Source organism: Gopherus flavomarginatus, chromosome 4 (assembly GCF_025201925.1).
Source record: "Gopherus flavomarginatus isolate rGopFla2 chromosome 4, rGopFla2.mat.asm, whole genome shotgun sequence".
Lineage (NCBI taxonomy): Eukaryota > Metazoa > Chordata > Testudines > Testudinidae > Gopherus > Gopherus flavomarginatus.
Window position 1 is genome coordinate 75,548,872 of NC_066620.1, and position 17,636 is coordinate 75,566,507.

The window sequence follows — 17,636 nt, forward strand, 5'->3', positions numbered from 1 at the left end:
GGGCAACAAAAATGATTAGGGGTCTGGAGCACATGACTTATGAGGAGAGGCTGATGGAACTGGGATTGTTTGTTCTGCAGAAGAGAAGAAAGGGGGGATTTGATAGCTGCTTTGAACTACCTGAAAGGGGGTTCGAAAGAAGATGGATCTGGACTGGTCTCAGTGGTCCTGATGTCAGAACAAGGAGTAATGATCTCAAGTTGCAGTGGGAGAGGTTTAGGTTGGATATTAAGAAGAACTTTTTCATGAGGAGGGTGGTGAAGCACTGGAATGGGTTACCTAGGGAGGTTGTGGACTCTCCTTCCTTAGAGGATTTTAAGGTCAGGCTTGACAAAGCCCTGGTTGGGGTGATTTAGTTGGGAATTGGTCCTGCTTTGAGCAGGGTGTTGGACTAGATGACCTCCTGAGGTCCCTTCCAACCCTGATATTCTATGATTCTATGATTATTTGTGGGCAATTATTTTAAGAATTTATATATTAGCCTTTGTAAAATATTCCTAATTCATGTCAAGTATACGATAAGAACTTTTTATAATTGAAGGGAAAGAATGTGCTCTGCTTATCCAAAGTTGTGTCATGACATGTCTTTGAAGTGTTACATCTTCAGCAACATAAACCAAATTTGAAACACATTTTCTTCTCTCAGTAGCTCTGAATTTCTTTTCATTCCAGGATATCTTTTGTTTTGTCAGAAAATGCAATTTTGTATGACTATATCTTCAGTTATAATTACAGTTCCTTGTTAAAGTAGATCTATACACATTTATTTAAGTATAAGAATAAACTTTTCATTCGCAAGACAAGTGTATAGGAGACATGAGATGAGATGCCATGTAAGTACACCTCTACCCCAATATAAAGCGACTTGATATAACACGAGTTTGGATATAACGCGGTAAAGCAGCGCTCCAAGGGGGAGGGGCTGTGCGCTCTGGCGGATCAAAGCAAGTTTGATATAATGCGGTTTCACCTATAATGTGGTAAGATTTTTTTTGTCTCCCGAGGACAGTGTTATATCGGGGTGGAGGTGTATCATTACTTAGCTGTATTGTGATCCTTGTTATTTCTTAGTGCCCACTTCCAGTGGAGATTAATACCATGGTTTGGCATTATTTTAGAAATTGCATAGCTACAAGCTTTCCTTTCAGTCTTGTTTTTATTTATATATATACACACATACATAAACACATACACACACATTTAAATGTAGTTAGATTGTTTTTTAAAAGCCCAAAATTGCCTTATACTGTGCAATTCTTGTTTCTGAGTGATATTCCTTTAAAAAGCCCATCAAGAAACATAGACTCTATAGGGATTGCATAATACTATCTACCCTAAACCCTGAGCTATACTTTGACTCATTAAGATATTTAGTTTGCTATTAAAGTATTTACAAAATCAAACACACATAATTATTGTGATGTAATCTACCATGCACATATATCCTATGCTGCTGGATCTAGAGCATGTGCCAGTTGCCAGATTATGTAATATAGGGGAGTAAACTGAAGCAAATTACTTCAGTAGTTCCTTTATTATATAGCATAATAACTTTGCAGGTAAAATACTACTACTATGTGTGCATTCATTAGAAAATATTTGACAGAAGGGGTCAAGCCTTTTTTTTTATTAATAGGAATTTTGGTTTATTCTTGATAGGGAAGAATGGACAGAAGCCATCCAAGCTGTAGCAGACAGGCTTCAGAGGCAAGAAGAGGAGAGAATGAACTGTAGTCCAACATCACAGATAGACAATATAGGAGAGGAGGAGATGGATGCTTCCACAACTCATCATAAAAGAAAGGTAACAGGATACAGAGATGACTGATAAGGTTCCTTAATATGTAAATAGCTTATGTATAGTTGTGTATTTGTATAGAAGCAATATGCAAAGACAGTTATTTATAGAAAAGTTTGTTTACCATAAAGCATGGAAGTATACAATTCTTTTATTAAAGCTCAATGCCTCTCGTTTCGTTATTTTAATGTAACTCACTATTTGAGCCCACAGTTCACTGTTTCAGGCAACTGACGCCTGTACCAGGGTTTAAAAAATTGTTAACTAATCCATTATACATTTTCACATTTTCCCTTTTAGTTTTTCTTACTTTTCTAGAAATTTGGAAATAGGAGTTGTCCTAAAGGAAAGCTATTTGCCTCTCTCATGCAAATAGTCCCATTTAAAGAAATATATTATTTACACGAGAACAGTAAGCAGGATTTGGCTCTTAATGACTTTTGTCTTTCACAGAAAGCAAAATATCTGTGCTCTAGTTTTTAATAAGGCAAAACCCAGGTCCTGTTATGTGCAGGTGTAACAATCTCTTCATCATGCATCATTAGGAAGGTTTGAATCCTGAGTTTTTAGCATTGCAGCACAGACTGCTACCAATTATGCTCCAGGACAGACTATATCAGTTAACAGGAAGAGTCCCATGTCAACCAGCCACTAGACGTTGAGATATAACACAATGAAACAGTGGGTTACCTATACATGATTTAGCACTCTTTTACAAACAGCATGCCCAAAGATATGGCAGGGTCTTTCTGATAGGCAATGTGGCTAAATTGAAGGATTTGGGTCTGCCTGGCTAGAGATCTGAGTACTATTCCCAGTTTATGTAACTTCTTCTCAGTGGAGTATAAGACATTGCATATCAATAAGTGTTGTCAATGGTACAGAATTATTAACACAGTTTATAAGAAGTGCATTTGGAACTCATGGTCTCCCTGTGTCACCGTGCAGTGCATCTTTCCATAGGCCAAAAGGGGTGGGAGGGCGTGAGAAGAGGAAGATTAATTTTTTTCTGTGTCCTATTGAGAACATGAGCTCTCTGTGAAATCTGAAGTGAGATGCCTGAGGTGAGTGCATGTACAGTGCTACAGAATGTTGAGGGATTTTGGCAGCAAGTCTAAAGCAAGCTGTACAAAACTAACCTCAGATGGGAAATGGTGATTTTTGATACCTAATAACTCAGCTGTATCTGAATAGAGTTTTTGAGGCCAGTAAAGGGCACGTCCATGTCCCTATGGCTATTTCCCTCCCAAAATTCAAAGAATGTTTCAAGAATTTTTTTTTAAATGAAAAATTTGAAGTAACCTTAATACAAGGTGTGTCGTTACTTTCCCTGTGTGTCCATAGAGTCAGCAGCCAGCAGTCCTGAATACTATAATAATGTTAATCATTCAGAATATTTTCTCTTGCTTCTTTTATAAAAGACTTTTCTATAGGAAAAAAGATAGTATTGACTGGTTAGAAATCGGTCTAGACATATGATTTTGTGAAGCTCTTATAGTTGTTGGTATACTCAGAACCACAATTTATAACCATATAATCCATCTATTCTGTCATTTATTTTCTATATGGGTTTGTTTAACATCAAGGGTTTATTGTACAATATGTTCTACACACAGTAGCTTTGTCGCAGGATTCTATGTCTAAGCCCAATGAATTTTGCTTTTGCCTGCTCCATATGGTACACTTATGAGTATAAGAACATAATCATATTAAGAAACAAATACACAGAAATGGGACTACTCTGCTCTAGGAATGTAGTAAATTGAGTCTGTAAATAAAATGATCTTTAGAGTACATGATTTAATTTTGATAGAAGTGGCTCCATCATCTTCAGTCTGGGTACTTCTGTAAATCAAAGGTGGTGCTTTTCATAAGTAACTTTTAAAATCTTAATGTATATTGTAGCTATAAAATGCTAATACCATCACTAGAATCCTGAAATACAGTATGCTAGATTATGATCTGAAGATTGTTTTTGTTCCTCTATGCACTTTTTCCTTATGGGCAGGATCTTGCTCTCACTGAAATCAATGGCAAAAGTCCTGTTGATTTAAATAGGAACGGAATCGGTCCCTTTATGCACAGAATATGTTCTTATGAGTTTTTCACAACTTGTTGTAAAGCCTATTCTCTTTCTCATCCTTCAAATAAAACACCAGTAGTGTAGTCAGTCAGCTCTACACAACGGTAGTTATTTTCTTAGTTATTTTGGCTTCCAACAACAGAAGTATGGAACCTGCAGCTCTGCCCTCTCCATCTTACCCTTACCTCATAAATTAGTTCTTCAGGATGCAGAATGAGTAAGAAGTAAGAAAAAAAAATAGGACCAGAACACTGGAGAAATAGGAGGTGAGGGGGAGGGACAAGAGACGAGAACCTCATCTAATCGATGGAAGCCCCTCAGGAGTCTTAATTCATTAAAACCCTCATGTGAATGGGTATTTGCCCCTTTACTCCATCAAAGTTTTTAGTAATCCCAGCTCTTTCATTCCTCTGGTTGAGGGGTGCTTCTTCAATCTCCCAACATCCACCCGTTGCATTCCTTGGCAGGCCTCACTGTGTTACTCTTCACTGTTTGCCATCTCTAAGCCCTCTGGTAAACTCAGGAAGAGAACAGGAAGAGACTTTTGTCTTCACCACTAGGTCTATGACCATGGCCTGCTGTTAAGCCATACTCAGAATCCTCCAAGGCTATTGCTTTCCTTTGTAATATCTGCTTTGATGCGGCATGTGTGAAAACTAGATCCATGATAGCACTGATTTTACTTTCATTTGTGGAGATATTAGATTACAGGTTCTTACAATACGACTGGCTTTCTGCCCTTCCCTTCGTACCTATAACTGTGTTCATCTAGACCAAAGTATTCCCTTCTTCATTGATGCTGTGCTAACTTTCTGAATGGACTTTGATAGGATTGTACTCACCCCAGTCTGGTGATTATTCTGAGGGAAGAGATGATCCCTTTTACGGAGGCTTTGGCTAATCGCACAGATTTCTGACTTTTAGAAGTAGCATGGCATAAAATGCTTTCACTTTCCTTCTTCAGGCTCACAGAGTAGATGATCAACTGCCCTTTGTTAATCAAGCGGTTGTCCCATCCCTCAGGGAGTGAATGGCCAGTCTTATAGGTTAAGATACAAAGGATTCTGCCCAACCCTGACCAAGCCACTGTTCTGTTGAATGGGATTTCTTGTGCTTTTCACTCTGCAAGAATCATATCTCCAGGCCATTCTCAGGCAGGCAGTTTTCACTACTTTAACACAGAAAAGAGCAAGAAAGTTGTTTGCTTCATGTTTATTTGTAAGACTGTTAAAACGGAGCAGATGACCTGGCTTGTTCTGCCAAAATTCTAATTGTGACTTGTGGGGCAATGAATACAATCCAGGGCCCCAGAAGGAACCATTGTGATGATCTAGAATGACCTTTTGTATAACACATCCCATCTTGATTTAAAATTTGTCAGTGATGGAGAATGCACCATGACTCCAATGATTAATTACTGTCACTGTTAAAAATTGACACCTTTAGAACACTGGAGCCCCATTAAATTCTTTTTATTTTTTATAGTTTTTCATTTAACGTGTGGGGGAGATTTTATGTTGTTTTGTTTAATTTGTTTTATCTGTATGTGTGGTGAGAAGCTCTGGGGGATGGTTTGGATCCTGCCCCTAGAAGGTCGGAGGCCCTGGGAGGTGCAGATTGCAGGGGGAGCCAGTCCTGCACTCACCCTGCAGTAGATGCACCTGTCCTGTAGGGTCGGGCCTGCCAGCTTGCAACGCCACTCACTCAAATTTTCACCCCTTCCGCTCCATTATGCCTGGAGTGGGGAGCTGAGCCCAGCCCCATGAACAGGAGCTGTTGCTACAGGGTGAGTTTTTCATTTTATTTAGTTTATACATTTTTTGTTCATTTTTGTGTTATTTTGTATTTGTAAAAAACACGGGACTCTAGAGAAGACTAGTCTTTTGCTGAAGATATGTGATTAACATCTTCCATGTGGTCACCACACACTTGTGGTCACACATTACATGGTGGACCTGTTTGCAACAGCATAGTTGTAATTTAGAAGTGTTCTACAAGCATTTGCTTAAAAGTTCCATGTGTCAACCACAATGTAATTACGCTTTATTATATGCAGGCTGGAACATAAAACAGAGAAAATTAGCTACAGTAAAAGCTGTGTTTTCCAGCACTTTACCAACCGAAGGATCTAGAAACAGGCATTTCTGACAGTGTTGCCAGCAGTATTCCCTCTCATTTTTCCCACCCATGTGTGGAATGAATTTTATGCGTACCAATATGGAGGTGATGTGTGACACATCACATAACAAAATTCACGTGGTGGGGGTGGGGCCAAGGGCTTTGGAGTGTGGGAGGGGGGCTGAGGCAGAGGGTTGAGGTGCAGAGGTGTGGGGGCTCTGGCTAGAGGTGCAGATTCTGCGGAAGGGCTGGGGATGAGGGACTCAGGGCTGGGACAGAGAATTGGGGTGAAGGAGTGTGAGGGCCCTGGCTGGGGGTGCGGGCTCAGGGCTGGGGCAGAGAGTTGGGTGCCGGGGGTGAGGGCTCTGGCTGGGGGTGCGGGCTCTGGGGTGGAGCCAGGGATGTGTGTTTTGGGGTGCAGGAGGGTGCTCCAAGGCTACGACGGGGAGAGAGGACTCCCCTGAGCAGCACCTGGGCTGGGGGAGAGAGGTACTTCTCCTCGCTGCAGTAACTCCGGAGCTGGGACCTCAAGATAAGCACTCCTCCCCTGGCAGGTCTGGGCCAGGGTTGGGTTCGGGCCTGGGGAGGGCTGCTGTGAATTGGTTGGGACCGGGGTAAGGGCGCCCTGGCCATGGTAGTGTTGGGGCTAGGGGAGGTTGGGACCAGGAGAGGGGCGCCCCTCCCCCAATTGTGGCAGGCCTCTGGGCGGGTTCTGCTAAGAAGGCTGTGCATCTGTGCAGCTTACAGGGAACTTAGGCTGCCAGGTATCCGGATCCAGGCGGTGCTCACCTCGGGTGGCTCCCCACAAGTGGCGACAGCAAGTCTAATGCCAGCCCTGGCGATCCCACTTTGGAGTCCTGACCCACAGTTTGAGAACCACTGTGCTAAGCCTTCACTAAAAATTAAACTGGTTAAAGATTTTTATAAGAAAATCATCACATAAGTTTAAAACGGAGTAAAAGAAGCATTCTTGATTAGGTCCTTTTTGAGATGATCTCTACCTGTTAATCCTCTTCCTTCTCTTTTGTTCTAAAAACTTCTTTGCATGATCAAATTGTTTAAACTTCTGGAGGTCACCATTATCAGTTATCTTTGCTTTAGCTGGAAAGATCTTCACAGCTCTTTTTGCCCCAGCCACTAGCAATTTTTGATTTCTCTTTTTTATGCCTCGGAGTTTCCTGTGCTAAATCAGCAAACATATTTAGTCACTTGCCCATAGATCTCAGGTTTTGTGCAGTTCGAGGTGTGGCATTTTATACAAATTATTTAACGATCAAATTTTCAAACAGTTTACCTGAAATCATAAACTTCATCTTTAAACACAGTTGTGTAGATTTAGGGCAGGTAAAAGGCATAGACAGTCATGGAAAATGAAACCCTCTATTTATCTACTGGCAGGTTTTTCAACAATAAAGGTGATAGTATTGGTGTAATATACTTAGACTTATTGAAGGCATTTGACTTAGTACTGCATGACATTTTGATTAAAAATCTATGATACAAAATTAACATCTCACTTGAATTAAAAAGGGTCTAACTGAAAGGTCTCAAAACATAATTATAAATGGGGGAATCTTTGTGTGTGTGTATTTCTATGGTGTTCCACAGGGACTGGGTCTTGGCCCTATGCTATTTAACATTTTTGTTAGTAACCTGGAAGAAAACATAAAATCATCACTGATAGTTTGCAGATGACACAAATTTGGGGAGTGCTAAATAATGAAGGAGACAAGTCACTGACAGAGAACATTCTGGATTGCCTGGGAGACAGGACCCAAACACACAAGTCTTTTAATATTAACAAATGTAAAGATATACATCTAGGAACAAAGAATGTAGTCCAAGAAGGATGTTGATAAAGAGGAGAGGTTTCAGAGAAGAACCATGAGAATGAATAAAGAATTAGAAAAACTGCCTTATAGCGATAGATTCAAGGAGCTCAATCTATTTAGTTTAACAAAAAGAAGGGTAAGGGGTGACTTGATGATAGTCTGTAAGTACCTTCATGGGGAACAGGAATTTGATAATGGACTCTTCAGTAATCAGACAAAGGTACAACATGATCCAGTGGGTAGAAGTTGAAGCTAGATAAATTCAGACTAGAATTAATGGACACATTTTTAACAGTGAAGGTAATTGACCATTGGAACAATTTACCAAGTGTTATGGTGGATTCTCCATCACTGGAAAACTTTAAATCAAGACTGGAAAATTTTCTAAAATATATGCTTTAGTTCAAACAGGAATTAATTCAGGTAAATTCTGTGACCCATGTTATACAGGAGGTCAGATGTGATGATCACAGTGGTCTGTTTTGGCCTTGATAAATAACGCTTCTTTCTAAGGATTATAGGGATATTTTGTTCTCCATGGTCTACACAGTTCTGAGCATCTCTACTGAATCTACCAAGTAGTGCAAAGCATGATAGTTTGTCAAATAGGAAATGTGATTCACTAAAATAGTCATATAGGAGCCACAAAACATACATTAGATGGGAACAAATTTTAAGTACCACTGAGCTGGGCTGGATTCAGACTGGAGACCTACAGCAACAGGCTGTGTAGCTCATTAGCAATGTCATGAGGTATTTAGTCTTCCCATAAGTGCTAATTTAAGTGGTGGTCCCATATCTTTTTATATTTTAGCTTCAAAAATTCTACACTGAGCATTAAAGTTGCTTAGCCAAGTACTATGGAATGCCAGGATTAACTTTGTTGATGCAACTTGAGTTATGTCCTTGTGCATATGCATTATAAACAGACTTTAATTACGTAGTCACATACCGTCTTTTCCCTCATGGATCGTCAGCAGGATTTGAACCCAGGAGTTTCAGAGCCACAACACAGATCTCTGCCACTTGAACGAAAGGAGTGAATGATACATACATGAATAGGCTTTTATTTTCTATGTGTATCAGCCCCTAGAGAGGGAAATAACACATGCTTGGCCAGTGGATTACACGGCTGTAGGTGAGACAGCAGTGGGATGTTGGATATTGGGATTCCTGGGTTCTGTTTGTGGTTCTGGCAGCAGAGTGTGATCTAGTGGTTAGAGACATCACAGTCAAGCATGTAGGTTTTGCAAACTCATCCCAGAAGGTATCATGGCTAAGTGGATGAATTTTGCATTGCTTTTGTCTTGGAGACCTGGGTTCTTTTTCCACATCTGCCTGAAGTGGCCATGTGCAACATCTCAATTACCTTATTTGTAAACTGTGGAGAATGATAGTTTCCTAACATCAATCAGCAAAAGAGGTGAGACCAGAAGCTATAGTATTCTGGCTCCTAGCTGAGTACACATTACATGGGACCAAAGGTTATTTTAAGGGATAGTCTCTATATCTCTTCTCTCCCCTCCCCCCGAATGTGTGACACTTAGGGCTTGTCTACACTGGCAATTTACAGCGCTGCAACTTTCTCACTCAGGTGTGTGAAAAAACACCCCCCTGAGCGCAGCAAGTTTCAGCGCTGTGAAGTGCCATTGTAGATGGTGCCTCAGCGCTGGGAGCCACGCCTCTCGGGGAGGTGGTTTTTTTTAGATCTGCGCCGTGACCACACAAGCCACGTTAAAGTGCTGCCACGTTGCCACTGTAGATGAGCCATTAGCAAGACATGTATGTGGAAAAGCAGCCTAATGCATCATTGTCATTTGAGATGGGTGACAGATGGGAGGCCAAGTTGCCTGTACAAGCAATCTTCTTTTTTCCTTCATAAGAGGGGTATTTATGGGTGTATGTACACACGTGTATGCTCATGCGCACATACGGTCTTTATTAGGTATGAGCAAAAATAACTAGGCATGGATATGTGTTGAGAGTAGCCAAGTTGTGAGAGAATTATCATTAAATCCCAGGAATGAGGAGCACCCTTTCACTGACAAGAAGATCAGATTTAATGGATTATATTGTTACTTGCAGCTCTTAAATGCCTTTCTCTGGCTCAGCCCCTTTAAAACACTCCTGGATTTTTAACAGTTGGTGATTTCTGGGTTCCTAATTTTCCAGATTTTTAATTTTTTTTAGAGAGACTTTCTTAAACTATAGTATTTTATATAGTTTTTAAATTTGAAGTTTCTATTTTCATGTTTTCAGTCTGTATTTAGTGTTCACAGTATCTTGACACTTTTATTTGTGCCTTCTGTAACTTCAAAACTGCTTTTAGAGAGGTCAAGAGGCTTCAGAATGTTTCCCTCAGGATAACTAAACCCATCATCTTAAAAAGGAGTGAGTGATGGTAGACTCACCAGATTCATCAGCCTCCTTACCCGGCTTATATTGATAGATATGAAGGTTTCCAGATCCGTTTTCTGCTAATATTTTGATTTCTTGGAATCCATTTTGCAGTAGTTCAGTTAAGTGAAAGAAAATAAAAATGAAAACATAAACACCAGGTTGATTCTGAAAACAATCAAGCAGTAAACTCTATACCCAAAGACTTAAATAAGGCAACAGCTGGTGCTAAGCTGCAAGGTCTGTTACTGGCATTGTATTGCAGTTAGTGGATCATGTATGTTTAAAACAAACAAAAAAAACCCGCCAGTCCAGAGCCAGCAGCAGCCTGATGTTAAAGGAAGTTTGTGAGTGGCTGTATTTCTTCACTCCCTTTGTTCTGCTAGAGTTGATAATCTTTCTTAAACTGTCAGAATCCATGAATTTCAGACTAATTTGTTCTGCATGTGCTGTTGCTAAGAATCATTACATGTGATATATAAGATCACTTATTTTATATTATTTAGGGTTTTTCTAGAGAATATAAACTTCAATGATTATATTAATAAATGCATTAAAGATATAGTTGAAGCCTTAAACTAAAATGTTCTTCACTATTCTGATTTTGATTGTGGAAATCCACTATTTGTATAACTTGGTCTTAACTTGCTGTCAATGGTACTGTTTGGTAGTGGCAATGCACTAAATGTGCATATATATATATAGTATCTGCATATTATGATCCTATTCTTGATTTTTCCTGCATCCAGACAATGAATGATTTTGACTATTTAAAACTACTGGGGAAAGGCACTTTTGGCAAAGTTATTTTGGTCCGAGAGAAGGCAAGTGGAAAATATTATGCGATGAAGATTTTGAAAAAAGAAGTTATTATTGCAAAGGTAAGCTTATATTTTAATATTTTCCCTTCTCAAGTATTCCTTTGGGTGGGAAATTCCATACATAACAGGCAAAACACCAGTGGTTTCTGATAGTAACTGTAAGTGTCTAAAGGGCTCTAAGTTCTCTTAACATTTGTACTTCATGTGCCTTTTTCCATTATCTTACCAATCTAATGAACAGAAAGCATTTGGATGCATCCTTGCTGTGGTCATCTGCATCTATGTTTAGGAAAGCATCAGAAAGATTGTGCAAGTCAGCTTTAAATAAGAAGAAGATGTACTGTAGGAAGTACTGTAGGCTTACAGGAAAAGATTATTTTAAAGCAAACTGAGATCATTCTCAGAGTAATTTACGTGAAGTGGAGCAATTAAATATAGCTTAAATTTTATTCCCTGCCTTGCTCATGGGATAAAGAATTAAAAGTTTCAGTTCCTATGGGACAGGAAAAATCTGAAGTTTATTGCCTGTAGAGCTGATGTTAAAGGGTCAGGATCAAATAGTTTAAACTTAGTGTTTGATTAGCCTGGTATTGCCAACTGTTGTGATTTGATTCTTAGGCTATCACTGTAAACTCTCTGTGTAGTTGCTCTAAGCTGATGGGAGAGAGCTCTCCCATTGGCCGAATTACTCCAGTCCCTGTGAGTGGCAGTAGCTATGTCAGCGGGTGAAGCTGTAGTGTAGCCATAGCCTTAGACTTAAAGAGTTCAAGGCCAGAGGCACTGTTAAATCATTTAGTGTGACCTCCTGTGTAATACAGGCCCTTAAATTTCACCTGGTTACCCCTGTATTGTGCCCAGTAATTTATTGTGACCTTTTCAATATTTGGTGGTTTATGAAAAGCTCAGCTGCTGGTATCAGATTATTAAGTGAGAATTTTATCTTTCATCTTAAAAAAAAAAAAGTAAATTTCTTGTCATGTGGAAAAGTTTAAAAATTTGAACTCTGAATGCTGCAAAGTCAGGAAGCAAATCCAAAGAACCCCAATCTGATGATTTTTGTTGGTCTGACTCATGATATTTGAGGCCTGGGGTTGGCAAAACTGATAACCATAAAATTCTAATGGAATTTTTCTCATGCATATTATATATTTCGCTTTTAAATTATCACTCTATACATTTTTGCTTTTAAATATAATTGTGGGATGAACTGTGCTATGCCAGAACTTGCAGCCAAGGGGGATGGGGGCTATGATGGTTTTAAGCTACCTTTGTGCCTTCCTGATTCTGGACAGCTCCAAGGGCTAGAGCAGCTCTCAGTGCAATTTAGACAGCCCTGTGGGTGTACAGCGGCTGCTTCCGGTTGTTCTGTGGGTGGAAGTGCTTCTCAGAGCAGCCCTACCCCCAACACCTTTGTCCTCAACATGGCCCTTTTATTAGTGCTTGTATAGGGATCCTCAGAAGACAGTCTTATGGATATCTTTCTTAGTTCCTGTGCTGAGAGAATCCTTACCTGGCTGCATGCAGGGCCTTTAGAGCCTCTTCATGCAATTTTCTTGCCCTTTTACCCAGAGTAAAGATGCCATAGTTGGGGTGGCTTTTGTATCAGTTAGAGAAAACCAATATTTTGGCTTCCCTTGTTCACACTGATGGCTGCTGCAGTAACACTGAATTTAAAATAAAGTTAAAATAACATTTCTTAACATACTTATTTTTTCTATCTCTGTGTAGCAGGTTCTGCTCTCCATTAAACTAGTGAAAATCTAAAGTAATTCTGTTGAGGTCAATGAAGTTACTTCAGAGATTCAGAAACTTGCTCATTAGGATAGTGCCAGAGATCCAGATTCGATTTTTCTTTTTTTTTTATTTGTTTATTTTTTGTTTAGTTTGGTCTCACCCATGCTAACCAAGGAGTTTTAATGTCTGAGGAAGCAACATATTCCTTAATCTCTGAACTTTGATCTCACTAGATTACTTTTAATAACTTTAGAGGCAGTGTTCAGTTTTCCATGGTTGATAGGGTGGTAGTGATGATGTGAGGTCTTGGTGAAGTTTAGAATGGGGGATATACTTGGGTCTTCAGAAACATTGTGGTAGATTCTCTTTCCCTTCCTACCACATGCAAAAATATGACAGGCTTGTAAGCACAGTTGATTGGCACACTAAGATCAAGTACATCAACAGAGATTTATAAATGATAGCATTTAACCTCTAGAGCACAGTGTTTAAATTGATACTTAAGGGCACAAGTTAAAATAAGTTCTTCAGTGTCAAGCTAGTCTTCATTTAAGTACATCACATAATCTGCTTTCAGCTTGGTATAATATGCACTAGAGAAAACCATGATTGTAAAAGTAGGTGTGTTATAGTTCAGGTTTGAGATGTATGGCATCTGCCCAGTTCAATTGCGATGACAGACCAAACATTGCATTTGTTCGCAACTTGCTACCAGTATTATTAAGGCTTGGCCTGATGGGATCATTGACAGCTTTTAATGCCCTATAACTCATGAACCATTGAGCTTATAAACCAAATGTATCAATCTTTGGTAGTTCCCAGCCTTTCGTTTGTACACGCTTGTTTCCACCTCAAGCACAGTGAACTATATTGGACCTAAACTTTGCATTTAATTTAATTTGTTTCTTTTCCCCCCGTTTAAATTCTGGCATTATTTTTGAGAATCACTAAAACTATAAAGTAAGAGGCACATCCTCCACTGGTGCTCCAGTGTCAATTTACACAATCTGAGGGTCTGCCTCTTCGTTTCTTATTTGCTCAAGAATGGGGTTTTCAGCAGCATTCCATGTTGGTCTAACCAGGTTTCATTGAAATCAATGGGAGCAGAATTTGGACAATGTTTAATGCTTTTGAAAATCCCTTTCTAATGCTGTATGCTACATAAAGCAGCTGGGAATCCTAGCTTTCAAATTAAATAAAGCTTTAATCTCTGTCTAAAGCTTGTGATGTGACAGCTATGAAAATTGTGCCAGAATTGAACACCAGGAGTGAGGAAACAAGATCAGAATAGAATTATTTGATTTTTTTAGTATTCTTACCAAAGCTGTCTCAAATGGCATTGTGGGATTCCATGCTTGCTTGTGTGTCAGAGATTCCTTATATTAGTTTCCCATTGACATCCAGTGGGGGCTGGTTGGTGCTCACCACTTCTGAAACTCAGGCAGATACCTAATGACATAACACTCCTATTTTTTTTAAATCTTTGCTGTTTTGAAATGTGTTCAGTTTACAAGTAATACAGTTTTTTTCTAACTTTTAGTTCTGTGCACTCAACCTGAGAAATCAAGCCTCAGTCGTTTTCCCCACATCACCAGTAATAAAGGTTCTGCAGTCCAAAATAGGCCCTTGAATAAACCTGCACAGTCCTACTACCTATAATGGGTTTGTATAGGTATAACTGATTGGAACTTAAACAAAGAATTCTCTCAGTGGTTCTGTCAGTGTTTTTTGTGCAAGTGGGAATAGAGCCCTCCTTGCATACTCATAGCTGTGTGACCTCTGCAGAGGTACCAAGAGTAAAGTGCACTAAAATCTTAGGCCCTGCTCCTACAAACACTTAAATATGTGTTTAATTTTGCTTTTGTGTGTGGTTCCGTTGACCTAGTATGAGTAATGTTATGCACATGTTTTAAGTATTTGCAGGATGGGGGCCTTATCAGTAACTAAAAGTAGACATGTATGATGTAGTAAAAACTGACAGCAGATCCGTTGAATCCGAGGGTGCCATTTTTACATAGTTACTGTTCAGAGCAGAATTGTATTGTCATTTTATTTACTTTTGTTATTTGAATGTTAAGTTCTCTAAAATGTTTCAGCAGCTCCATAAATCTTAAATAATAGGTAAATGTTGTGCTTCACTGTAGTTTCTTTTCACCATGAAAATCAAGGGGCATTTGAGAGTCATCCTGTTGGTGACAACGTAAGTAGTTTGTTTCCATGCTGAAAAGGAGGACCTCCCCCTACCCCAATGATAGTATTATTTGTGCCTCACTTCATCTTCTCTTGGTATGGATATGGAAACTGCTTATGAGCTCAGCAGCAAGGGACTCAAATTGTATCTTAGACTTTTTGGGAAAGGAGTCAAAGCAGATGTAAACTTGATGTTAACATTTATTTAAGGTTTAGGGAAGTATTGAGATGTTTTATTAAATTAACTGAACAGGAAAAACATGAAAAATTTGGAACAAGTTAGGGCCAATCCATGTGTTAAGATCCAAGTGTGAATTGCTGAGGCCAGAAATATTCTGATATATCATCAAATGCTTTCTGGAAAAATGATAATGAAGTGAAGAGAGAGGAATTTTTGTTGTTTTCATGGATACTAAATCTACTCTGACTATCAGATAGTAAAAAGGGGAGGGGAATATTCACATAGCATATGAAGTAGAGTCTAAAAAGTTACTTGACATTGCCCTTTCTAGTTCTTTATCGAAAAAAATCTCCATAAACTTCTACAAATATGCTAGAAAATCCTCATAGTTCCTCCGCTAAACTGTTTTAATGGCCTCCTCTTGTATGTGATTGTATTACATTTGCCCAACATTTCAGTGCTATTCATTTTACACTAAATGATACCATGCAGTTTTAACCACTAACTTTTTGTTGCTGTTATTTTTAACTTCTTATTTTGACCGTCTTCTTTTTAGTTTGCAGCAAAGAATCCTGTGGCACCTTATAGACTGACAGACGTTTTGGAGCATGAGCTTTCGTGTGTGAATACCCACTTCGTCGGATGCATGTAGTGGAAATTTCCAGGGGCAGATATATATATATGCAGGCAAGCTAGAGATAATGAGGTAGTTCAATCAGGGAGGATGAGGCCCTGTTCTAGCAGTTGAGGTGTGAAAACCAAGGGAGGAGAAACTGGTTTTGTAATTGGCAAGCCATTCACAGTCTTTGTTTAATCCTGAGCTGATGGTGTCAAATTTGCAGATGAACTGAAGCTCAGCAGTTTCTCTTTGAAGTCTGGTCCTGAAGTTTTTTTTGCTGCAGGATGGCCACCTTAAGGTCTGCTATAGTGTGGCCAGGGAGGTTGAAGTGCTCCCCTACAGGTTTTTGTATATTGCCATTCCCAATATCTGATTTGTGTCCATTTATCCTTTTTCGTAGCGACTGTCCAGTTTGGCTGATGTACATAGCAGAGGGGCATTGCTGGCATATGATAGCGTATATTACATTGGTGGAGGTACAGGTGAATGAACCGGTGATGGTGTGGCTGATCTGGTTAGGTCCTGTGATAGTGTCGCTGGTGTAGATGTAATATAATGTAATACACGCTATCATATGCCAGCAATGCCCCTCTGCTATGTACATCAGCCAAACTGGACAGTCGCTACGGAGAAGGATAAATGGACAGAAATCAGATATTAGGAATGGCAATATACAAAAACCTGTAGGAGAACACTTCAACCTCCCTGGCCACACTATAGCAGACCTTAAGGTGGCCATCCTGCAGCAAAAATCTTCAGGACCAGACTTCAAAGAGAAACTGCTGAGCTTCAGTTCATCTGCAAATTTGACACCATCAGCTCAGGATTAAACAAAGACTGTGAATGGCTTGCCAATTACAAAACCAGTTTCTCCTCCCTTGGTTTTCACACGTCAACTGCTAGAACAGGGCCTCATCCTCCCTGATTGAACTACCTCATTATCTCTAGCTTGCCTGCATATATATATATATATATATATATATATATATATATATATATATATATATATATATATATATATATCATGCTCCAAAATGTCTGTTAGTCTATAAGGTACCACAGGATTCTTTGCTGCTTTTACAGATCCAGACTAACACAGCTACCCCTTTGATTCTTTTTAGTTTGACAGTCTTCTTTTCAGTATAATTCATAACTCCTGGCATCTTTGGTTAATTTGTATCTTAAGGGTATCTTTTCTTCATCGTTTAGATTAATTAATATGTACCGTGCAATAGTATTACATTTTCATTATTTCTATCATTATTTTAAAAGTATACTTTGAACAAATGCATTTGCTTATTGTTGTTGCTGATTCTTCTGATTCACACCAAACTAATCTTTCATTCACTATGATATTCAGCAGTTGCTAGGCAACCCACACAGTAAGTTGCTGACCCTCCTACCCTTTTTAAGATAATGCAGATAAAGGGGTTATTCTAATGAATTTTCTTTGTGAACTGCAAATCAGACTCACGTTTTTGATGTTATTGAGTTAAATTATTTTGAAACACTGAATTATTATTTAGAGATTCATTGCTACTCTAATTATGAGTTAATTGTAAAAATTTTGAGAGCCTCTGAAAATGTTAGTTTCTTTCATATTAAGATTCATTTGGATGTGATATATGCAGTTGCCTCCCAAATTTTATCCATTTGCATTTGATACAAAAATAAATTGTTACTGATTAATACAAAGTTGTAGACTGTTACATGTGTAATAGTAGATGCTTCACATCACAACTGCTATGTAGGACCATAAATTGTCTGTATTTTTAAACCATCAATTCCTTCATAATTTCCTCTTTATACAGAAAGTGGTATAATAGTTCCTCCATTAGCACTAGAAAAAATAGAGACTCAAAT

At 39.0% G+C, this 17,636-nt stretch overlaps 1 protein-coding gene across 1 annotated transcript in view; it reads left to right on the plus strand.

Annotated features, from left to right (window-relative positions):
* The window catches only part of AKT3 (AKT serine/threonine kinase 3), a 336,511-nt gene that overhangs the window by 183,670 nt on the left and 135,205 nt on the right, over positions 1-17,636 (plus strand). Inside the window, exons 5-6 of the mRNA XM_050950427.1 lie at positions 1,660-1,804; positions 10,978-11,109. Of these exons, the coding sequence (XP_050806384.1) occupies positions 1,660-1,804; positions 10,978-11,109 (277 nt within the window). The remainder of the gene's footprint in view (positions 1-1,659; positions 1,805-10,977; positions 11,110-17,636) is intronic.